Source organism: Martes martes (genome assembly GCF_963455335.1).
Source record: "Martes martes genome assembly, contig: SUPER_18_unloc_2, whole genome shotgun sequence".
In the NCBI taxonomy this organism is placed as follows: Eukaryota; Metazoa; Chordata; class Mammalia; order Carnivora; family Mustelidae; genus Martes; species Martes martes.
In genome coordinates this window covers 198663-223605 of record NW_027666703.1, presented here as the reverse complement: position 1 = coordinate 223605, position 24943 = coordinate 198663, and the positions used below count along the sequence as shown (strand labels likewise).

Sequence of the window (24943 nt, the reverse complement as noted above, 5' to 3'; positions counted from 1 at the left end):
CACCCCCTGAAAGTGTTCTCTGCCTTTCAGAGAACACTCTCTGCCCCAGAGCCCAGCATCCACCAGGCCTCCAGCACATCCATGACTGGAGTTTTTGCCCAGGGCAAACCCCAGGGGAGGGTAGGGGAAGGCTCAGGCGCAGTCCCCCCAGGGCGATGCGGGGCGGGGCCAGGACAGAGGGCGGGCGGGGACCCGCGCAGGGGGCGTCTCCAAGGGCAGACCCACCAAGGGGCTCCTCTGGGACTCTGGCGGCGCCCTGTGCAGGGCTCCAGTCTGTGGCGTGGCGCAGTCCCGGGCCAGGACCCCCTGTGCCTGGTGTGTGGTGGGGGCAGGGGATGGGAGCAGGCCACCAAGAGAGCAGCCAGCCCTCCTGTTCCCACCCTAGCCCCCAACTGGCGCAATCACAGTGGGCCCAAATGGGCACAATCGCCTGCCCAGGGTCTGGTTGGCCGCATGCTTCATGCGGTAGAATTGCTGGTGGCAGCGGCTGGCAGGGCTCTAGCAGGGCAGCTGGTGGGGACGGTTCCTAGCCATAACCGGTGGACTAGCGCCAGGCCGGGACCTCGGGACGGACTCGGGCCTCTGCCGCCCCACACCTGGGCCACTCTGTGCCGAGCGGAGGACCCGCGGACCAGGCACCTCCACCGTCCTGCCCAACTGCCTGCCTGGTCTAGGTGCACAGCCACAGGAGGCCACGGAGGCAAGCGCAGGCGGTGTCCACTGAAACGCCGAACCAAGGCACTGGCCGAGCTGTCCCCGCAGGGCTGATGGGGCAAGGAGGGATGGGGCACTCTGGAGCCTCTGGAGGCTGGAAATACCCAAAGTCTCCATGAGGGCCCTTCTCTGCGCGGGTGTAGACATCTGTGAAATGCACCAAGGAGCCTCTCTCCTAGCTGGATGGATGCGTGTGATTGTGTACATTTCACCTCAGTGAAAAATACTATTGCGTGGAAAGTGCATGCCACATGACTTTGTGTACTGTGATCCCACTTAGGGGGAAGTCGAGGGCCAGATGCATTTTCTGGGGGCAGGCACCTGGGGACAGTCAGGCAGGAACATGCTCTAGGGGCCCACCCAGGACAGCCACCAGAGCAGGGGAAGGAGGGCAAGGGGCCCAGGCCTGGCATAGAAGTCCTGAGGATGAGTGGTGTGGACTAGGATCAGTGGCCAGAGAGCCTTGGCTGTTTGGAGCTACCTGACCAGCAGTGGCGTGCGGGAGCGCAGGAGTGCACACAAGGTGGGGGGGCGGGGGCACACAGGTATTGCCTGGAAATGCTTGTTGGTTTTTGATTCTTAACCTCTGGCAGGCAGGGATCTGGGACACCTGGTGGAGTAGTCCAACTGGGCTGGACACTTTTGCACCATGGACCAGGGCAGTTGTATGACCATCAGATGTTCTCCTGGGCTGTTGGCCTGGACTCTGGCCTAGGCCATTCCCTAGGCGCCGTGGACAGCAGCGAGACCTCTTTGACCAGGGACATCTCCCATATTAACAGACATGGGAATTTCCCTGGGGACGCCATGGATTTGGCTGATGTCATCTCATCCCAGACACAGATCAATAGACTCCTCCATGAGATCGAAACACTGGAGGCTGAAGTGACTCATTGGAAGACGTTGTGCCCGTGTTCCACCCAGGGACCAAATACCATCGACTCAGAAACAGTGTGGAAACTGAAGAGCCACATCAGGGACCTAGAGCAGAAGCGGATGCGGGAGATGGACGAACATCAGCTGGCAGTGGCGGTGTTGCAAAACGTTCACCAGCAGAAGCTTGCAGACCTCACTGACCGGTACCGCAAACAACTGAGGGACTATGAACGACAGATGGAAGACCGGCAAAACCAAGACGCTGCCGGGAACGTGAACGATGACCTTCTTGAGGAAAGGGAAATGGAGCTCAGAAGGTTGAAGAAACAACTGACACAAATGCAGCGGCTGAACGACAGTTTGAACAACCTTGCTTCAGATCTCGGAGCAGAAAAGCAAAAGTTGGTTCACGAGCTCCAAGATGCAAGACATCAGCTGGAGGAATCTGTTCTGCGCAACAACGAGGATTCTCTGAAGAAGAACATTGCCGTGAGGGCTTTAAAAATAGAGAAAGGACGATTAGTGGCAAAACTGTGTCGGGCCGAAAAGAAGCTGTTCGAAGAGAAGTCTGAGCGAAGTCTCAGACACTGGTCCCCAGTAGATAATGCACGTTTCATCCAGCTCGGCCAACAGAAAGACCTGGAGATACTACACCTCCGAAAGAGGATGGAGCAGGTGGACGCCGACCACCAGGAAACGAAAGAACTGCTGTCCTTTGCTTTGGAGGAGCAGAAGCAGTTGACAGAGTACATCGGAGAGCAAGACCAGTACATCAAAGAACTTAGAGAAAGGCCAGAGCTTCGGGAGGAATTCGGTAAGTCGACCGAAACCTTAAGAAGCCATGACATTTTACCCCCATCCGTGGAGGACAAAGACATGCATCCCCGATCCGGGACAGACAAAAATCCCCATGTAAATGCGGACCTGGAGTGGCTAAGACAACAGAGTCTCACTGTCCCTGTGGTTGGCCCTAAAATCCTAGACAAGATTGTCGAACTCGAGTGTGAGGTCTTTCAACTCAAGGAGTTAAAACATGATCTTGGGGTGCCTGGGTGGCTCAGTAGGTTAAGCAACTGCCGTTGGCTCAGGTTGCGATCCCAGGGTCCTGGGATCAAGCCCTGTGTCAGGGTCCCTGCTCAGCAAGGAGCCTGCTTCTCCCTCTCTCTCTGCCTGCTACTCCCCCTGCTTATTCTCTCTCTCTCTCTCTCTCTCTCTGTTAAATAAATACATAAAATTTTAAAGAAGAGGATCTCGAGGAGGAAGTAAAAGGACAACCGAGGATCACTGACAACCAGCAGCAGGGGAAGGTAGGACTGCTGCAACCTTTACAAGAGCAGAAGCAGAACGTAGACCATCTCCCTACCGACAGGAGATGAGTGTCAAACATGCTCAGCTCCCTTCGGTAAAAGACGAGCAGATGCAGAATTTGCAAGACACGATAGAAGAGATGAAAGCCGGTTGCCTGACAAAAATCCTCCGGTGAACAAAGACCTGGAGCGCCTGAATCAACAGAGTCTCACTGTCCCTGTGGTTGAGCTAAAATCCTAGACGACACTGTAGAACTAGAGTGTGAGGTCTCTCAACTCAAGGAGTTAAAAGATGACCTTGAGAGGGAAAGAAAGAGCAACGGATCATTGACAACCAGGAGCAGGGGAAGGTAGCACTGCTTCAGTCCTTACAAGAGCAGAAGCAGAAAGTGGACCGTCTTCAACAGCAGCAGGAGCAGAGGAGCACTGAAGATGCTCAGCTCCTTTCAGCAAAAGACAAGCAGATTCAGAATTTGCAAGAAATGATAGAACAGATGAAATCCCAATTGCCTGACAAAAACCCTACACATTCCAACAGAACGCTGTGATGATGCTGAAGTGACAAGTCGGCCGCTTACTAGAGAGAATGGAAGTAAAAAACCATGATTTATTAAGAAGAAGAAGTTTAGGGCGCCTCGGTGGCTCAGTGGGTTAAGCCTCTGCCTTCGGCTCGGGTCATGATCTCAGGGTCCTGGGATCGAGCCCCGCATCGGGCTCTCTGCTCTGCGGGGAGCCTGCTTCCTCCTCTCTCTCTACCTGCCTCTCTGCCTACTTGTGATCTCTCTCTCTGTGTCAAATAAACAAATAAAATCTTAAAAAAAAAAAAAACTGCCGGTCATTGGAAATAAGCCCCACACACCATGTCACCAACAGAAGCAGGAGAAGGTCTGAGATACCTCTGTGAGGTCGTGAGGCATGCAAGATGAAACTCGAATTCATCTCCGCTCAGTCATACACGCTCTGAAACCAAATTGCAGGGGCGGAATTTTCAGTTGTTCACCTGGTCGACATGAAGGTGAGGGAGACCTGGACAAGTGGGCAGAAACCTGCCCATTGGAAGTCAGGGGCTCCGAGCTGCCAACAGCCTGGTACGCCCTGACCACTTCAGACACACAGCACATGGGGCAAACGTGCAGACTCTGGAGGTAGGCCTAAACCCAGCTCCACCACTTGCTAGATGAGTGGCCTTGAGCAAACTTCATCTCGCTGTTCCTCAGTTTCCCCCTCTGTGAAATGGGGTGAGCGACAGAGCCCATACTATTGGTTACTGGGGAGAACAAAGAAATCAATGCATGCAGTCAGTGCAGTCACTGGTGTGTAGGAAATGTTTAGGAATCTGAGTTGGAAGAGTTACACCAGGCCTTTCCAGAAGTATCTAGATGTTCTGCTGCTCACTGGACACAGCCCAAACTCAGGAGCATACGTGCATGACCCTGTACACTGTGGTCTCTGATGCTCCGTCCCTGCAGACTTGCCTCCTGCTTCTGGCATCCTCCCTCAGTCCTGCACAATGACATGCACTTCCCCCACATGTCCCCCACTCTCTCCTCCCTTCCTCACAACTGCTGACACTTAGAAATTCCTGCTCCAGAAGAAGCCCCTCCCAACCTCCCCAGCAGGCAGGAAGACTGGATTAGGGGCTACAAGAAGAATCTCCATGCAGGCATGAGGCTTGGTCCTTTTGGGCGATGACAGTCCTGGGAAACTGCCCTTTGGTTCACCTCACCCCACCCTCCCCCGTCAACACAGAAGAATGTGCTAGGTGTCGCCAGGGAGCCATCCTGGGTGGGCAGGCAGCCAAAGGGTCAGCTTCTCCCAAAATGTGCAGAGGGAACAGGATGTCCATGATGAGGACCAAAGGAAGTTTCCTTGAGGACCTGAGGGGATCCAGTCTCTGCTCGGGCAGGATCATTGGCAGCTGGGTGCCTTCGTGGGAACCCGGGAGCTACATATCCTGCATGGGATTTTTCTCATTCCGTAAGATACTGTATCCTTTACTCACAACATTTGGCTTCCTCTTCTCCAACACACCAATGTCACCTCCATGACAACACCCAGTGCCGCTCTTCCAGGAGCCCCTGGCACCCTTGCATTTCTTCTCTTCCACTCCTTCTCATGCTGTATATGCCACGTGTGGAAGAATGTGGATTCAAGAACCAGACTGCTTGATGCCAATTCCCGAGTCTCCGTTTACCAGCTGTGTGACACCAGGCAAGCTCCTTAACCTCTCTGCACTTTGGTTTCCTCATCTGTACAATAATACTAAGAATCCCTTTGTCGTGCTGTTCTTGTGAGGGCTCAGTGAGTTCATTCATGGGAAGCATTCGGAATAGCAGGTGGGATGCAGAACTTGTTCAATAAACACTGGCGACGATTCGTAGGACACTAACTTGTATCTCCCTCCCCCTCCACCACAGGGCTGTGAGATCCAAGAGGCTAGTGGCTACCTGCAGAGTTCATCCTTTGCCCCTCAGCACAGGAGATGACACAAAGCAGGGACTCAGTAAATACTTATGAAAGTCAGAGAAAGGCAAAGAAGAGACGAGGGGAGGGTTGGAGTCGGCAGAGTGGAGGACAGGAATGCCTTGAAGGTTGTTTAACGCAACTTCTGTATGACAATTAGAAAATTATCTAGAAGCGAAGAAAGCCAGATGAATCAATTTCCACATCTCAATCCCAGCTGCTCCCTCTAGACGCCCAGCATAAGCCAGGGGTCACCTCACCCCTTACCCTGCAGTCCCCAGATCAGCCTCAGCTTTGCACATGGAATCCCTGATTTTACTAACAAGGGACCTGTTTTCAGTTGCACGTTCACATGACTCCAGTTCTCAAGATTCATGTTTACAGCCAAAAAGTTCATTAAATAGGGTTTCAGTGTGAAATCCTCCTCATAGGGGTTAGGATCCTCTAACTCCACACAAGCAGCACTTTCTCTCCCTGTCACCAGCCAAGTAACACTCAAAGGACACGTGACGATCAGCCACTCGGAGCGGCAGGACTTGGGTGAATCGAATCTCAGCAGCATCAAGAGAAGATGGACTGACGCATCCATCATCAAGTAACAGATGGCCTGGCCGCATACTGCTTCAGCCTCACTCGGGGACACTTCTGTGACTCTGTGCTATACCCACCGGTACTATTACTGACTAGCTCCATACAGGGGTCCTGGACAATCCCTTTGGGGTGGGGCTAGGAGCCGCCACACTAATACTTCTTTCTATCAAGAGGTTTTTTTCACTTGTCACCAGATAGTTCCTAACACAGTGGAAGCTTAAAGGTCTTCCTTAAATATAAAACTGGCTTTGCAAGTTATTTAACCATATGATGCTTGAGGGGAGATACCAGTTGTATGTTGAAATGTGCTTGCAGGGTGCTTGCCTCTCAGAATTATGTAATGTTCAGGATTGCTCTTTTTTTAAAGATTTTTATTTTTATTATTTATTTGAGAGAGAGAGAGAGAGAGAGAGGAAGAGAGACAGAGAGATAGAGAGAGCATGAGAGGGAGGAGGGTCAGAGGGAGAGCAGACTTCCCGCTGAGCAGGGAGCCTGATGAGGGACTGCAGCCAGGGACTCCAGGACCATGACCTGAGCTGAAAGCAGTCTCTTAACCAACTGAGCCACCCAGGTGCCCCGAAGATTCCTCTTCTTCTAAGCCCGGCCAGCCCCACTCTGGTAACCAGAGCCACCATTAATTAACGTTCGGTACACTCTGATGGCCAGTACTCCAGGGCAGCCAGAAACAATGGGATGCCCACCAGTTCTTTCCACTACTACATAGTGTTCTCTCACACTGAGGCCCACTGATAGAAAGTCTGATCTTCACTGACTGGACACAGAGAAATCACAAGCTTCCTTGGGGTCTCAAAGAGTTACAATGGTCAGTCTGAAGACCAGAAAATTATAGCTCTCTACTCCCCTCATTGATAGGGATCTTCTTCCTCACTGGGTTTAGGGAACTTGGGGTATCATTAAAGCTCCTGTGTATCTAATCTACACCTTACACATCTGCAGTCACTGCACAAAGCCCATCTCCTTGGTAAGAAGAGAACCTGCTTCCAACCCCTCTGTGGGTACCAGAAAGGTAGTCCTTAATCAAACTGATGCATTGACATGACCTTTTAAAGGTCAACTCTCTTGGATATTACTTGAATACACATATTTTTGAAATACAACCTTCTCCCTCTAATCTATAATTAATTCACAGCTCTAAGTCATTGGAAATCTGTATCACTTGCCAGAAAGAGAAGGCAAAAAAATACAAATAAAATAACACCCGTAAACTGTCAAGACATACTGTTGTCTGCTGAAGGCACTGAAACCGAAATCTGCTCCCTCATTATAAAAAAAATTAAAGATCACTTAGTGTTAGAGAAGTGTTAAAGATGCAGTAGCCCAGACTGAGATGCCCTCGATGCTATCAAATCATCAGAGGAACTGGAAAAGAATTTTGGATGAGAAATAAAATCCTGCCCGTGGAAGAGGGGGACTTGGTGTTCTTTAAATGCTGCTAGAATGCGCCCTCTCAAATCATCTCACATACCATGACTGGACATGCCCCACCCTCCAGGAATTTTTTGATGCCAATGAAAACAAAATATTCAAACAGCACCAGCTATAAGTCTCTACATCCAAGCCCACATTAGAGACGGTCGTAGCAATACAAAGTCCACTGGTTACCTCACCAGGATAAAGGCCATCTTTGAAAAAGTGATGATGAACATGATACTCAGTGATGAAAGAGAAAATGCTTTTACCCTAAGATCAGAACCAAGGCAGAGATCCCCACTTTTACCACTTCTACTCAACACAGAATCGGAAATTCTACCTATTAGGTAGGAAAAGAAATAAACGGCATCCAGATTGGAAAGGAAGAAGAAAAGTCATTCCTGCTTGCACACAGCATAATCTTGTATGTAGAATGCGCTAAAGATTCCAGTGTATACACACACACACACACACACACACACACTCTAAACATATTAGACTTAATAAATTTGTCCAAGTTGTAGGATACAAAATCAACACTCAGAAATCACTTGCATTCCCTTGCACTACCAATGAACAATCTGAAAAAGAAATTCGGAAAAATTCCACTTACAATAACATGAAAAAGAATAAAATATTTAGGAATAAACTTAACCAAGAAGGTGAAAGACTTGTACACTGTGTTTAAAAAGAGACAGCATGCCCCAAAGGGGGTCACCTGTACTAAACCCCAACATCAGCAAACCAAGATTGAACACCTAACCTAACCTAACCGCCATTTAAACCCCCCAGGAATGCAAACTTTAACCAGGCACCATGGAATTAGAAGGTCAGCACTAAGGAGATGATTCACCCATTTGACTGCTTCTGCTCCCCATAAGAAGGTGACCTCCTCTAAGACAAGGCATTCTTTGGTAATCATTTCCTTTTTCCACTCCCTTTCCACCTTTAAAAACCTTTCCTTTCCCACAGCTCAGCAGAGCTCCTTTCTACTTGCTCGAGGGGATGCTGCCTGTCTCCTGAATTGCTGAGTAAAGCCACGTTGATGTTTAAAGGGACTCAGGTGGATTTTCCTTGTTTCACAGATTTGATGGCACCACTGGGACCACAGGAGACTTCCAAGAGCTTCAGGGACAAGGAACACAGGCGAGGTACCCCACAGACCCTGGGAGTTCACGGCCTTCGTCATCACTTCCAAGGGCTGTGCGCAGGCTCACACTTGATTCTGAGCTCCACTCTCTTTGGGTCAAGTTCAGAGCATTTGCCCAGCTTTGGGGATTCATTCTGTTTGGCAGAGGGAAGCTCTCCTGTTGACTCCTTTATGGTACTTAAAGAGCAATTTGGTTGCACTTAATTGCTACCTTAAATGAACGGCTGCCTGAGCCTAGAGAGCTTATCGTCAGGGCCAGAGTGGAGGAAGAGGTGACAGTGAGCTTCCAGTGGGACTGAGGGGTCTCAAACATGACCAGCCTAGGGAAAAGCACCCATCCCCTCAGAATTCCCAGGTGGAAAGCAAAACTCCCCAAACCCGTGATCTCAGTGGCTTGTCTGCATGGCTTTCCACAATCTGTCCTTCTCTGAGGGAGGTTGTTTGAATTCCTTCCCGACTCTTCCCAGAGGGTTTTGGAAATCAAGAGGCTTTGAAATAACTGAGCCTCGTCTTCAACGTCCATTCACTACGTATTTATTCAATATCTACTCTCTGGCAGGCACTGGGCCAGGCATGAGAGAGAGAGAGATGGCAGTGCGTCACCCAGAGAAGGGTGCTGTGCTTAGGAGGGCTATGGTCTAGCTGGGATGTCAGACATCCTCAATAACTACGTGCACACTAACTAGTCACTACCGGGGCACCTGTGTGACTTGGTCGGTTAAGTGTCTACCTTAGGCTCAGGTCATGATCCCAGGGTCCTGAGACTGAGCGCTGCAGGGGCTCCCTGCTCAGGGGAAACCTGCTTCTCCCTCTCCCTCTGACCCTCCCCCCTGCTTGTGCTCTCTCACTCTCTCAAACAAATAAAATCTTTAAAAATAATAATAATAATAATAATTAGTTGTTACCTCAGTACTATAAATAAGATGTACAAACTGCTTAGGAGGGTGTCTTAGTCCATTTGAGCTGTCATAACAAAATACCACAGACTTGGTGACTTAGAAACAACAGAAATCTACTTCTCACAGTTCTGGAAACCGGATGTCCAAGATCAGGGGGCCGGTATGGTCAAGTGAGGGTCATCTTCGGAGGCACAGACTTCTCCTTGTATTCTCACAGGGTCAAAGGGGCTAGGTAGTTCTCTGGGCTCTCTTTTCTAAGAGCACTAATCCCATTCATAAGGGCTGGAGCCCTTATGACCTTTCTCTTTTTTTGAATTTTATTTATTTATTTGACAGACAGAGAGATCACAGGTAGGCAGAGAGGCGGGCAGAGAGAGAGAGGGGAATGCAGGCTCCTGATGAGCAGAGAGCCCGGTGCGGTGCTCGATCCCAGGACCCTGAGATCACGACCTGAGCCGAAGGCAGAGGCTTAACCTACTGAGCCACCCAGGCGCCCTCCTCCCTCATGACCTTTTGCTGGAGTTTCCCAGGAAGACACATGAAGCCTGATGGAGACAAACCGATGGTGCGGCAGAGACCACAAGCCCCGCCTTCGCGGTTCGGCTGTCGGGCTGGTACCATCCTGGGTGGAAGCTAAGCAAGTGGAATCTGGGGAGACGCGATTCGGTCTAGTAATGTCTCAAGATCTTGCTTAGACACGGTGATTCTGAGAAAAGGATTTGGACAGTCCCCCTTCACTGGGGCTCCTCACACTCCTCACCACTCAGCCTGGCCACCCAAACTGCCACCCCAGGCTACACCTAAGGCTTTGGAGGATCTGGGAAGGGGCAGGACAGAAGGGTGCTCAGGAGACTGGCTCTGGACTTGGACCACTGGTTTTGCAAAGCTGCTCTCCGACTTGCTAGCTGTGTGACTGTGCGCAGCTACTGGGCTGCTCTTTGCCTCATGCTCTGGGGGGATGAGCATAGTGGCTCCTGCTGGCATGCTTGGGAAATCAAGTGACTTAGTCCAAGTACAGTGTGTAAAACAGTCCTTGCGGTACTAAGTACTCAGTGAAAGACCAGACAGACATAGGTACTCTCATGGTTGTGGCAGCATTGTTCACAAGAGCCAAGGTATGGAAACCAACCAAGTGTCTATCATGGATGAATGAATAAAGATGTAGTAGATAGCTACAATGGACTATGATTCAGCCAGGGAAATTCTGCCATTTACAACAATAAGGAAGATCTTGAGGACATCATGCTAACTAAGATAAGTCAGACAGACAAAGACAAATACCATATGGTACCTCTATTTTTAAGACTTTATTTACTTATTTAGAGACAGAAAGAGAGAGAGGGAGAGAGGAGAGGGAGAGGGGGAATCTCAAGCAGATTCCACACTGAGCTTGGAGCCCAATGCAGGGCTCGATCTCACAACCCTGAGATCATGGCCTGAGCTGAAATCAAGAGTTAGAACCTTAACCAACTGAGCCACCCAGGTGCCCCCGAATGGTACCCCTCTATGTGGCATCTAAAAAAAAAAAAAACCAAAACAAAAAAACCAAACTTGTAAAAACAGAGTAAAGTGGTAGTTACCAAGGGCTGGGGGTGGGGAAACGGGAGAGGTGTTGTTGAAGGCACATAGTGTACCTGAAGGATAAATAAGTCCCAGAGACCTAATACACAGTATGGTGATTATAGTCGACAATGGTATCAGAAACATTAAACTTGCTGAGAAATTAGATCTTAATTGTTCTGAACACTAGAAGAAATACGAATTATGTAACATGATAGAGATGTTAGCTAGCAGTACAATGACAACAGTATTGCAATACAAAAGTATCAAGTCACCTTAAACTGACACAATGTTCTATGTCAAATATACATCAGTAAAAATAAAGAAATAAACAGTAGTTGTTCTAACACAATTCTGGACCCACAGGGCTGAGCATACAGGCTGGTTCATGAATGGAGGTCTATAGAGAGTTGTTTAATATAATTTGATATTGACACCACCACCACCACCACCACCACCACCACCACCACCATCATAATCATCACTGAGCCCTTCCCATTCTAATTGTTTGGGAAGCATTTTGCAGACCCTTGATTTCTTGGCTTGTGGTGAAGGGAAAACTCTAAGAACATACGTCCACCACCAGGTTTTCTCAGAGACTCAGAACATTCAGAAGCACATTTTGGCCTGGCGGTTGGATATGGACAGTGGCAAAGCAAAGGAGAAAGGAAGAATGAACTGGGAGAAAAGGTTCTCCTGAGCAGAAGAGCCAAAATTTTTGATGTGTCAGGAATGGTCTACGTCCATGTGACACCTTTTTACATCGAAGCTCAGCTAAGTCAGTAATTAGTTTTACCTCAGGGATGATGGTCCTTCCTTTCTCCCTACTTCATTCCTCCCTTTCTTCCCTCTTTTCTTTTTGTTCTTCTTCCTTTCTTTTCTTCTTTCCTTCCTTCCAAAGGAGAAAGAACAAGAGTTGATGAGCTTAGCGATACACAATCAGGCCAATACCCAGACAAACCAGTACACCAAACACCAACTGAACCTCAAGCAATTCCCTGAAAGCCAGTTGGCTATATTTCCCATCCAGCGATCATCGTTCCCTGAATTCACCTAAACCCCTGAGATAAAGCTGAAGATGGAAAGATAGAGACAAACAAACGCAACAGGGCCCTTGGAGAATGGAAGTCATCAAGTCTTGCTTAGAGAGTTGTTCAAAGACAGTGCCTATAGCTGAGGGAGAAGTATGGGGAGGGAGGTTGGGTTTTTTCAACAGACCCAAAGGGAAATGGACATTGGAGGCTTTAAATGGGAAGGACTGTAGGGACGCCCGGGTGCCTCTGTCATTTAAGGGGCTACCTTCGCCTCAGGTCATGACCCCAGGGTCCTGGGATAGAGTCCCACATCGGGCTCCTTGCTCAGCAGGGAGCCCACCTCTCCCTCTCCCTGCTTGTGTGTGTGTGCGTGCGCTCTCTCTCTGACAAATAGATAAATAAAATCATTAAGGAAAATAGGCAGGACTATAACGGGAAGAAGAAACCTCAAGCAACACCAGGAGACTGGACACACTCCCTCAGAACACACACAAACGTGGTGGAAAGACCAGCACAAGTAATTTAGACAAATCCCACGCATGGAATAGGAGGCAGACACCAACACGGAGATGGATTTTTCCCCCAGAATGAGTAGGGCACAGGGTCACAACCTCTACATGGGAGATTTTCTCCAACGGAGTTTAAATTCTTCTTTCTTCAATTCTACACAAGTGGTATAAAGTGACCTAGCATCCTAACAACCCATAAACTATGGAGATTTTCTTCTTTTTCCTAATTTCCATGTGTCCTCCTTCCCCAGATAACACTACGTCTGTTATGTGACCCCCATCAACAGAGACATTCATGAAGCCTACTGCTTAACAGTGTGTGTTCGATGGAGTTCCTGACTGACTCAGTTGGTGAAGCATCTCACTCTTGGTTTCAACTCAGGTCATGAACTCAGGGTGCTGGGGTCAAGCCCTGTGTTGGACTCCATGCTCAGCAGGGTGTCTCCATCTAAACCTCCTCCCACCTGCTCACGCTCTCCATCAAAATATATCTTAAAAAAAAAAAAAAGTGTGGATTCAAGAGACAACCTCTACGTGCTCTTGGTCAAGTCACGTCAACCTTCTCTGCTTTAATTTCCTCATCTATGTAATGGGAATAAGATAATAAGAGCACCAACTTCATAGGATGGTTGTGAGCATTCAATAAATTACTATTTAAATTTCTTAGAACAGGAGCGCCTGGGTGGTTCACTTCGGTAAGTATCCCACTCTTGGTTTCAGCTCAGACCATGAACTCATGGTTGTGAGATCGAGCCCCACACTGGGCTCAGTGCTCACGTGGTGTCTGCTGGGGATGCTCTCCCTCCCTCCCCTCCTCCCACCACCCACGCTCTACCTCTCTCTTTCTCTCTCTCTAAAATGGATAAGTAAATAAAATCTGAAGTTCTTAGAACAGTCATTGGCTCATATTAAGTGATCAACAAATGACAGTAATGATTACTACTACCAGTAGTAGTGTGGGGGGGTACTACTCCTCCTCCTCCTACTACTACTATTACCACTGTGATTCACAAAGTCAGATTAAACTACCTGGACTAAGACAAAGAAGTGTAAAAATTGGGAAGAGGAGAATGTCAGGTTTTAACTTCTTCCTATTCTGGAAGGAAAAAGCGAGTTACCTAGGGAGGCATCACATGATTTCCATTTGGAACAGAGCAGGATCACAAGAAACCTAGGCTGGACAGTATCACTGGGTATAGTCTGAGGCGGGCATTGGAACAGACAGTACATTTCCAGCCTCTTCATGCAGAGAGCCTTCGCTGAATGAATGAGTCGTCACGAGCCATTTCAGAGAATCCTGGTGGGCAAAAGCTGAACCACCCATTCAAGCGATTCCAGGAAAACACCCAAGGATGTGTTAAGAGGGAATTCTCCCAAAAGTAGCGGCAAAATTACCTAGGTCTGCCACTCCACCTCCCCCAAGGAGGAGAACTATACTCCAACTGACCTGTGGCTTAGCCTTCTAATGCAATCATGGAGAAGAACAAATCTAGGTACTGTTTCCCATGACAGTGTTTCTTCCCTGCTCTGCTCACATTTCTGGACTCTTCCTCAAGGGAGAAGAGAAATCCTGCCCTTCTGTACCCTTCATCTATCTGTGTGTACCCAACCCCGGAAGCACACAAATGGCTCAGCTGATCTTCACTGGGCCAAGTGTAGCTGCAGGTCACTACACTGAAAGGCAAACGCGCTTTCTTCTGCTTTACGCAAGAGATGCCAGCGGACCGCTCCTGGCAGTGCTTTCTCTCCACGTTCTCCTCCTCTGTCTACCAGGTGGAGACAGGGTCTTACTTGTCAGACTAGGCCGGACGATACTCCAGCCTCAGCGGGGAGAGGCACAGCCAGTCCCTTCCCATTCCGAGCAGCGGGAACAGCAGGACTAAAGGCTCCTGAGTGGGAGCACAGTTGGCGCAGCTGGACGGGGTAGCGTGAGCAAGGCAGAGGCAGGAGGTGAGCTCAGAGAGGGGGTGGGGCACCTGATCATGTGGGGCCTCGTGCTCCATGACAAGGAGGAGTAAGATGAGTGTGACTGTCTGACACAGTCTTTACCAGATCACTCTGGCTGCCTTGTGAATAGATGGAGGGTAAGAGCGGCCAAAGGAGACCAAGGAAGCAAGGGGACTGTGGCTGTCAGGGAGGAAGGATGGCGCCTGGCACCAGGGTGCGATGCAAGAGGTGGAAAGCCCCTGAAATGAGGCCTTTTTCCACCTGCGAGGTTTTGTGACACTCGATTTGTGTCAGAAATCAGAGGTGGAACTAAAGGGGACCTTGAACCTTCGCTGGTCTAGGCACCCTCATCTGAGGTCACATGGGCAGACACTGGGCAGAACCTGGCATGAAGCCCCAGTTCAACAGCCTTCTACCATGTGGCTCCTGTTTGGTCCCTGTCACCATCCCTTCTATTTCTGTGGTTTTGGAGAGACAGATCCACCAAGAGCTACTGCACTTCAGAGGCTCAGAGTAAAATTAAGAACAATTTGTTTTTCATTGATCATTTCTGCATTACACACCACCTACTTCCCAGAAGGACTTGAGACAGCTTACAGGAACAATCATCTTAAACCATCTGCTCAGCCACTGAGAAACATGTTTTCAGAGACTCCTTAAGGGCACAAGGAAATGTTTAAAACACAACGTTAAGTGAAAAACCTAGGATGTGACACTTTGTTCCCTATCATACTATTACATAATAGAAAGACAGAGAGAGAGGAGAGAGGGAAAAAAGAGAGGGAGAGAATGAGGAAGAGGAAGGGAGGGGAAAGGAAGGGAACAGAAATGGGGAGGAGAGGGAAAAAGAAATTGGAAAGAAACATTAACGGTGGTTATTTCCCTTCTTAAAATGGTCTGGACAGACCTCATTGTTAATAACATGGTACCCTGAGATGCTGCAACTAAGATGATTTTGAAGGGTAGTAACATCTTTTTAATGTTAATAGTTATGCATTTATAGGGGCGCCTGGGTGGCTCAGTGGGTTAAAGCCTCTGCCTTTGGCTCAGGTCATGATCCCAGGGTGCTGGGATCGAGCCCCACATCGGGATCTCTGCTCATCGGGGAGCCTGCTTCCCTCTCTCTCTGCCTCTCTGCCTACTTGTGATCTCTGTCTGTCAAATAAATAAAATATTTAAAAAAAAAAGTTATGCATGTATAGATCAAATATGTATTTCCAAAATATAGCTAACACATCCAAACCATGTGTCGGCTCAATCTCATTCCTAGTGCAATCGAGAAATTTTATTACATTTTAACTTTATTCCAATTCAATTAATAAAAGTAATTTTCTCTGAGCTAATAAAATTAGTTGGCACGGGACCTGGGTGGCTCAGTTGGTTGGGCAGCTGCCTTCGGCTCGAGTCATGGTCCCGGGATCAAGTCCCGCATCGGGCTCCAAGCTTCACAGGGAGTCTGCTTCTCCCTCTGACCTCCCATCTCATGCTCTCTCTCACTGTCTCTCTCGTCCTCAAATAAATAAAATCTTTAAAAAAGTAGTTGGCACTTTCACCGTTCGACTTGGAAATGTCCTTGACCAGACTGACGGTTCATGAGGTACTCTTTCCACCTCCGGGTTCCTGCGGGGCACATTCTGCTAATGGTTCTGGCAGTTCATTCTTCGAGTCCCATTTTCTCCTGCCTCCAAGACCAATGTTCTCCCTGCCCTTCCCGCCTCCATTTACAATCCCCCTGAGGTGTTCTGGCCGCCAGCTGATGCCTGGTTCCAAAGCCATTGCTACCTGGTTTACCTTTAGGTGACCTCTGCACCCTACGTCCAGGTACTGATTTCTCTTTCAGTTAGGTACTGATGCTCAAGACTTAGTGGCTTAAATCAACAACCATTTCACTATCTCCCTTGGTTCTGTGCATTGATTAGGTTTGGGCAATTCTTCTGCTCTATACGGTGTCCACTGGGGATGCAGATATCTGCGTGGCACAACTCCGATGGACCATCTACGATGGTTTACTCACCTGGCCAGCAGCTGGGGTCAGGTGGATGCTCGCATGGGACCGTCAAGCGGAGTGCCTCACGTCTCACCCCCGTGTCTTTTCAATGCAGCCTGAGCTTCTCACAGCATGGCATCTGGAATCGGAGAGGCAAGAAGCAGAAACTGCTCAGAAATCCCGGGACGTCATTTTCGGTGCCTTCTGAGGGCTAAAGCCAGTCATGGAACAGTACAGATTCAAGGGACACCAGCTCCAACCCTTGGTGTGAGGAGTGGCACATACACAGGGAGAGGGAAGGGATGGCTGGAGCCAGCCTGGGAGACGGGCTGTCACAGTGCCCCTGCCCACAGCGAGTGTCCTTCACAGCCGGGATGAACTATGCAGACCGCTGCTTCTCGAACATCAGAGTCCCCGTAATGGCCCGGAGGTGGAGTGGCAATGCAGCTCTGACTCTGTGGATCTAAGTGAGTCCTAGGAAGCCACATCTTACAATTTTCAGGTGATGGCAGATGCTGCTGGTTCACACTCGGAGTAACAAGGATGCTGTTTGTATACTGGAGGTAGCCGAGGGTTAAAGACCACAGACCTGAGGTCAAAATCCATCGCTACCTCTTTTTTAACTGTGGCTCCTTGAGTATCCTCGAGCCTGTTTCCCCACCTGTTGAAATGGAATCGTGAAACAACTGCAAGAACCAACAGGAGGAAGGACGATATGGTACCACTGATGCTCTTGTAGCTGTGTGTCAGGGGCACTTTACTTCATCCCCTTTCTCCCCTGTAGTGTCTTCACCTAAAATTAAAGTGGGAATGGGAATGACAGTACCTACCACTTAGCGTGGTGGTGAATCTTCAGGAAAACCTGGAATGAACACACAGTGAGTATGTGAGAAGATGTGGGATATATCCTTGCTCCCCTTTTGCCTTTCTTCCTTCTCAACCACATCACATATCCCAGTAGGTCAGCATTTGTTGTGATTTTGGGGGCAGACCGGTTGGAAGGAAGCAAGGGCTGAGTTTTAGAGGTCAGGGAAGTTGGAAGCTAATCCATAGTCTATGTCTAACCATGACCTACTCCATGGAAAAGGGGGAGTTTGCTTCTCCTCCCCCAGTGGACTGAAACCAAGAGTCATAAGCAAGAGTCGTAATTGTCCTGGAGGCCTGGCAAAGAGCTCAGCTCCGTCCTTTGCGGGATCAGTGGCTGCTGTGATTAATGATCCCTGCTGGGAAATTCAGCTGTGCCATTATCACAGTGAGAAGCGTCACCAAATCCCAGAAAGCTCCCAAGCGAGTTCCACGTGGGCTATGCCCCCAGGGGGACCCTTGAACCATTCCTGGAAATCGGAGGCTCCGGACCACTGAGGAAAGTTCAAGTCTGTGCGGTCATGTATTCAGACTCTCTTGTAGTCACTGAAATCCGTACAGAAAACAAAACGGCTCTCACGACGTGATGTCAGGATGGGAACCAAACTATCTGACCTGGGAATAAGGCCACAAATGACAAGGCGAGAAACAATGCTTGATGTTCATTTTGCATTTCACGCTATGTTCTGAGATAACGTGTACACATGCATTATCTCATCATTACGGCAACCCTAGGAAGAAGACAGCATAATAACCCCCATTGTCTATATAAGGAAACCAAGGACACAGAAATGAGGTGAGCTTCTCAAGGTCCTACAGAGACGTGGCAGAGTGTGTCCTTGAAGTCACATCTACCTGACGACAAAAAATGCTGCACTCTTTTTTGAGGGCTGGAGGCAGGTAGCATCTCACAAATGAAAATAAATTTTCTCTCCAGGATCAGTGACTAAGATGTTGGTCCCTTGTTCCAACACAGACATAGACCCCTCGGGAAGAGAGAGTAGCCATAATAAAGCAGGACTTTAGGAAGCTAACTCCTGAGTTCTAGTGACCAAGGCAGAACTGGGACAATCAACTGCTCTAATCCCATCTGATCTGAATACACCAGTCCGTGCATATGGGATCTGGCACCGTATACCTGGTTGACTCGTGGTTCTGGGTAGGATGCTCTTGGCATCTGTGTTGGGCACTGTACTATGTCATTTTCCCTCCCATGCAGGCCCCTTCTTCCCCAGTGGGCTGTGCCTTTCTTAAGGACCCAGACCTTATCATGTCTTGCTTCCAACCCTCTGCACTGCCTGCCCTGATGATCCCTCAGAAAAGATCCTCCTCCTGACTCACTCTGTCTCTACTGGCTCCTCCTCCAACCTCCCCTCTGGAATGCTCTGAAAATGCAAATTAAACGAGCTCACTCCGACTTAAAAATTCCACAGAGATCAAGTGTCCTTCAGCACAGAGCATCCAAAGTCCTTCCTAAACTCATCCTGCGCCCTGCCCTCACCACATCTGGCTCTCTAGCCACACCCGGTTACCTGCAGCTTCACAGCGGGTTCTCACTTCCCCGCTTTTACCCATTCTCTTTCCTACGCCTGCAAGGTCTTTTTCTCAACTTACTCGCCTAACGGTATGCCCTGCAGCGAATCACCTCACCTCTCTGAAACAGAAACAGGCAGAAATGGGTTGTTCTGGGAGCTAGTAAAAAAAAATAAGAAAATGCAATGAGGTGAAACATTTCTTGACATGTGCCTGGCATTTTATATGTGTCACTCCATCTAATCGTCACCAACAACCCTATGGGATAGCCCCAATTGCTTTCCTGTCACGGGGTGATTAGGTCCCGAGTGTCACACAGGTAGAAGGTGGTGGAGTCCAGGTAGCCAGGACCCAAGAGCTCAAATACACAAACCCTCCCCACCAGACCAGGCCCCTGCGAGCTACCAAGGCTGCATAATTAATGTGCTGGCCCAGAAGGGGTCACCCAAGCATGAGATCACTGAGCTGATGAGTAAATGGCATCATGGCAACCGCAGGGCCTGGAAGGGGCCAAAAGGTTGACCATCCTCTACATGGAGCATCTCCTGCTTCATGCTCTTTACACCGGAAGAACGTCCCTATGATAACATTAACCATAATGTTGAGTAATAATAAAAATACCACTTCTAGAGTGTTCCCCATGTGCCATCTTCTCTGTGAACTTACGTATGTATACATTCTTTTTTCATTTAATCCTTAAAACAGTCCATTTTACAGATGAGGAAACTGAGGCATAGAGAGGTTAGATAACACGCCTAAGGGAGCACAGGAGCACAGGGTACAGTTAGGGTGATAGTCTAAGGCTATTTGACTCAAAGCCTGTTCTCGGAAAACCCAGGTTACCCTGCCTGTACACTCTCCCACCTTATATGCCACCTTCCTCGATGAAGTTGGAATGGCCTGTGTCCATCGGTATAGGACCCACCAGGACAGTCCAGCAGGCGTCTCTCAAGGGGCCCCACTGCATTCATTCATTCCTTGTGCCTCACAAACCCAAGGACTGAGGACCCTATAGTCAGTGGTGTTCAGAGACTGAAGGTTGCTGGCAAAACTTATGAAAGACAGGCACATATGACAGAAAGAACCCTCAATAAGTATGTCCACTTACAATTACTTACTTAAAAAAAATTTTTTTTAAGATTTTATTTATTTGACAGAGATCACAAGTAGGTGGAGAGGCAGGCAGAGAGAGAGAGAGAGAGGAGGAAGCAGGCTCCCTGCTGAGCAGAGAGCCCGATGTGGGGCTCGATCCCAGGACCCTGGGATCATGACCCGAGCCAAAGGCAGAGGCTTTAACCCACTGAGCCACCCAGGCGCCCCTACAATGATTATTTGAAAGACCAAGAAGACCAGAGTGCCTCTGCTGCATTGAACAGCACATTCGTTCTTTGTCTGGAGCCAAATGACAATCATGTGCCCATTAAACAGACGTCTGTGGAACCTCTGCACAGCGGTGAGCAAAAGCAGGTGTAGCAAAAAGGTGGTCAGGTGAGCACATCATCGTCTAAACTATGCTGAGCTTCTCTGGGTTGTAGGTGACAGAAGACGACTTGCATTTATTTAAGTAGAAAGGAGAGTTTCGTATTTAAAGAAATATGGCAGAGGGCGCCTGGGTGGCTCAGTGGGTTCAGCCTCTGCCTCCGGCTCAGGTCATGGTCTCAGGGTCCTGGGATCGAGCCCCATATCGGGCTCTTTGCTTGGCGGGAAGCCTGCTTCCCCTTCTCTTTCTGCCTGCCTCTCTGCCTACTTGTGATCTCTCTCTCTGTGTCAAAAAATAAATAAAATCTTTTAAAAAGATAGAAAGAAAGAAATATGGGGCTATCTCATAATATCCCTGAGGAAGAATTAAACTGTGGTCTCAAGAGGGATAGAAGTTAAGAACAAGAAAAACGGAAGCCATGAGATTCTCTTGCTCTCAAATATTATATACATATATATGTGCATATATAAATATATACACTATAGACACTCTGTAAATTTTAGTTGTTAGATATATAAATGTCATATATGTTTTTATATATCTGTGTCTCCTAATTCCTCTGTCTCCTGCCACACTCTGTCAAACCACCTTTTCTCTATACATCGGCTTCAGCTTTTTCTTGTGTAAGGCAGAATTCTTGCTTCACAGAAACTGATTCTGACTGAATTTAACAGAAAAAGAATTTATTGAAAGGCTATCAGGAAGGCAAAAGAACAAGACAAAACCTGAAAAAAAACAACAGGCATAAAGAGAAGCTCGACAGCCAGACACCACCAACATTCCGCTGCAGACCGAGCCCGGTAAGGACGCCACTGCAGCTGCTCCTGCGAACCCACCGTCTCAGCTTGTCCACCCTCCCCACCTGCTGGCCCCAGGCGCCACGAGAACAGTCTCTATGTCCCCCGTAGCAAGCTTGTGAGCTTCTGTTATGCAAATTTACAATTGTGTAAATTTCTACTACATACTACACGTGCACACACACACACGATACATACAGATACACATACACACACCCAAGTAGAGAGAATGGTATAAGGAACTCCCATCACTAACTTAAATAATTCTCAACACACGGCCCATCCCCACAGCCCCCATAACATTTTGAAGGAAATATCTTTTTTTTTTTTTAAGATTTTATATGTTTATTTGACAGAGAGAAATCACACGTAGGCAGAGAGGCAGGCAGAGAGAGAGAGAGGGAAGCAGGCTCCTCGCCGAGCAGAAAGACCGACTCGGGACTCGATCCCAGGATCCCAAGATCATGACCAGAGCCGAACACAGCAGCTCAACCCACTGAACCACCCAGGCGCCCCTTGAAGCAGATATCTTCATCCTATCATTTGACCCACAGCTACTTCAACATGTGTCTCCAGAACAGGGTTTCCCAACCTTGACATTCCCCACATCTTGGGCCCCATCATTCGTCGCTGAGGGCCCTGTCCTGAGCATACTACGATGCTTAGCAGCACCCCTGGTCTCCACACACCAGATGCGGAGAGCCTCTTCCTCACTCCTGCTTCTGACCACCGAATATGTCCTAGACGTTGCCAAACATCCCCCAGGGAACAAAACTGCCCTTGATGGACACACACATAGATATACCCACAAAACGATCATCACTCTTTAAACATTTCAAAATAATTTCTCAATATCATGACATGTCAAGTCACAGTGCAAATTGATCTGATTATCTCGTAAGTATTTTGACTCTCTGTATTTGTTAAATCCTGAGTGAGAATAAGACCCATAGCTTGCCATTGGTTAACAAGTCTCACGAGCCTCTTTTAATTACAGGCCTCACTTTCTCCCTTCTCTTTCTTTAGCCTTGCCATTTATTTTCCTAAGACATCAGGTCCTGTAAGTGTGCCTGGGTGGCTCCGTTTGGCTAAACATCTGACTCTTGGTATCAGCTCAGGTCATGATCTCAGGGTCCTGGGATCCAGCCTCTGGTGGGGCTCCCTAATCAGCGGGGAGCCTGCTTCTCCCTCTCCCTCTGCTGTTCCCCCTGCTTATGCTCTCTGGCTCGTTCTCTGTTAAATACATACAATTTATAAACAAAAGAAAACAAAGAAACAGTCCATAACTTTTTAAAAAATTTTTTATTTTATTTTTTTAAGATTTACTTTATTTATTTGACAGACAGAGAGAGATCACAAGTAGGCAGAGAGGCAGGCAGAGAGAGAGAGAGGAGGAAGCAGGCACCCTGCCGAGCAGAGAGCCCGATGCAGGGCTCAATCCCAGGACCCTGGGATCATGACCTGAGCCGAAGGCAGAGGCTTTAACCCACTGAGCCACTCAGGCACCCCAATCCATAACTTTCTGACAAGAGCTAAGGGTGTAACATATTACACCAAACATGCAGATCACGATATCCCAGAACCCAAAGGACAGAGCCTTGCTAAGTGTCATCAAACGTTAATTTATGGGTTCTCCCAATCTCGCTGAATGTTTTTTCAGATAATGGAAAGCCCAGTGCCAAAAAAGCTTTCATGAAATGCATCTAAATGGTAAACACGCTTGGTCCTTGTACCCTGGGGCCTATCCCAGAGGGCTCTGAATCTCAGAGTCTAGAGCATCTGTCTTTTCTTTAAAAAATCCCCAGAGGAGGGGCGCCTGGGTGGCTCAGCGGGTTAAAGCCTCTGCCTTCGGCTCAGGTCATGATCCCAGGGTCCTGGGATCGAGCCCCACATCGCGCTCTCTGCTCAGCAGGAAGCCTGCTTCCTCCTCTCTCTCTGCCTGCCTCTCTGCCTACTTGTGATTTCTGTCTGTCAAATAAATAAATAAAATCTTTAAAAAAAAAAAAAAAATCCCCAGAGGAAGCGCCTGGGTGGCTCAGTGGGTTAAAGCCTCTACTTTCGGCTGGGGTCATGGTGTCAGGGTCCTGGGATGGAGCTCTGCATCGGGCTCTCTGCTCAGCAGGGAGCCTGTTTCCCCCTCTCTCTGCCTGCCTCTCTGCCTACTTGTGATCTCTCTCTGTCAAATGAATAAAATCTTTAAAAAAAAAACAAAACGCCAAAAAAAACCCCAAACCAACCCGAAAGTCCTTCATATTTTGCTGGTTTGCACTGGGTTGGGTACAACTATTTAGTCTCTGCAATTCCAAACCCAAACTTCTCCTACAATGTTTAGGCTGCAGACACAGGAAGGCATTGGAAACTGAGACAGAGAAGAGCAGAGAAATTATAAAAACTATCCCAGAGAAAACCGGCTGCAGCAGGAGGCGGCCTCCAAGGGTGGGTGGCGGAGACGTTGAGCTAGGCTGGGGCCCTGTGTGAGGCCCAGGAAGGGAAGGTGCGGCCACAGAGGGGGCAGTAGCTCCGGAAGCCCTGGCCCCGAGGCCTTGCAGACCCCCAGTGGCCTCCCGGGCCTCACCCCCAGGCGCTGCCAGCGACCCTGCACCTGGCGAAGAGCAGTCCGGGCTGCAGGTGGACCGCATGGTGTGTGGGGACATGTCCAGCGGCAAGCACTACAGCGTCTTCACCTGCGAGGGCTGTAAGAGCTTCTTCAAGCAGAGCATCCACTGCAACCGCAGCTACACCGGCGGGTCCAACCGTGACTGCCAGATCGACCCGCATCACCTGTGCCAATACTGACTCCTGAAAAAGTGCTTCTGGGTGGGCATGAGGAAGGAGGCGGTGCAGTGCGGCCGCATCCCGCACTCGTTCTCTGGCGCCGTGGCAGCCTCCTTGGCCAGCACCCCGAGCTTGGCACTGGCGGCCAACAGCGGAGACCACTTCCCAGGGCAGCCGGTGTCGGAGGTGACCGTGCAGCTGCTGCGAGCCGAGCCCTACCGCGCGGGGTCCAGGTGCTTTGGTGCGGGCGCGTTTGGCGGTGCTGGGCACCGACAATGTGTGCCAGCTGGCGGCGCGGCTGCTCTTCAGCGCCGTGGAGTGGGCGCGCCACGCCCCCTTCTTCCCGGAGCTGCCTGTGGCCGGCCAGGTGGCGCTGCTGGCCTCAGCTGGAGCGAGATCTTCCAGGTGAACTTGGCGCAGGCGGCGCTGCCCCTGCACAGGGCGCAGCTCCTGGCTGCCGCCGGCCTGCACGCCGCGCCCGTCACGGGCCAGGTGCGCGCCTTCCAGGAGCAGGTGCACAAGCTGCTCCTGTGGCCTGCAGGTCCACTCGGCTGCCTCAAGGCCATCAGGAGCAGGTGCACAAGCTGCTCCTGTGGCCTGCAGGTCCACTCGGCTGCCTCAAGGCCATCGCGCTCTTCACGCCTGACGCCTGTGGCCTCTCGAACCCAGAGCACATGGAAAGCCTGCAGGAGAACTCGGAGGTGGCCCTCAAGGAGTATGTGCGGGCCCAGTACCCATCCCAGCCCCAGCGCTTCGGGCGTCCGCGGCTGCGGCTCCCGGCCCTGCTCGCCCTCCCAGCCTCCCTCACCTCCCCGCTGTTCTTCATGCGCCTGGTGGGCAAGACGCCCACCCAGACGCTGATCCGAGACATGCTGCTGTCAGCAAGTACCTTCAATTGGCCCTACGGCTCTGGCCAGTGACTTCGCCGGGCCGGCCGCGCCATGGCTGGGTCAGCACACCTCAAGGGACACGGATGCTTCGGCCTCATGCGGGGCTCCCAGGCGGAGGACCTTGGCTTCTCTCCTC

General features: G+C 49.6%; 1 protein-coding gene across 1 annotated transcript; it reads left to right on the top strand.

The window, feature by feature from the left end:
• Window positions 1-1521: 1521 nt before the first annotated feature.
• LOC308359876 (nuclear receptor subfamily 2 group F member 6-like) lies at window positions 1522-24943 on the top strand (the record flags this gene model as incomplete). Its single annotated transcript, XM_080831727.1, is given in 6 exon segments — window positions 1522-2404; window positions 23628-23935; window positions 23939-24147; window positions 24149-24294; window positions 24297-24430; window positions 24493-24943. Coding segments are annotated over 6 exon segments (2025 nt in total). The 3' UTR covers window positions 24838-24943.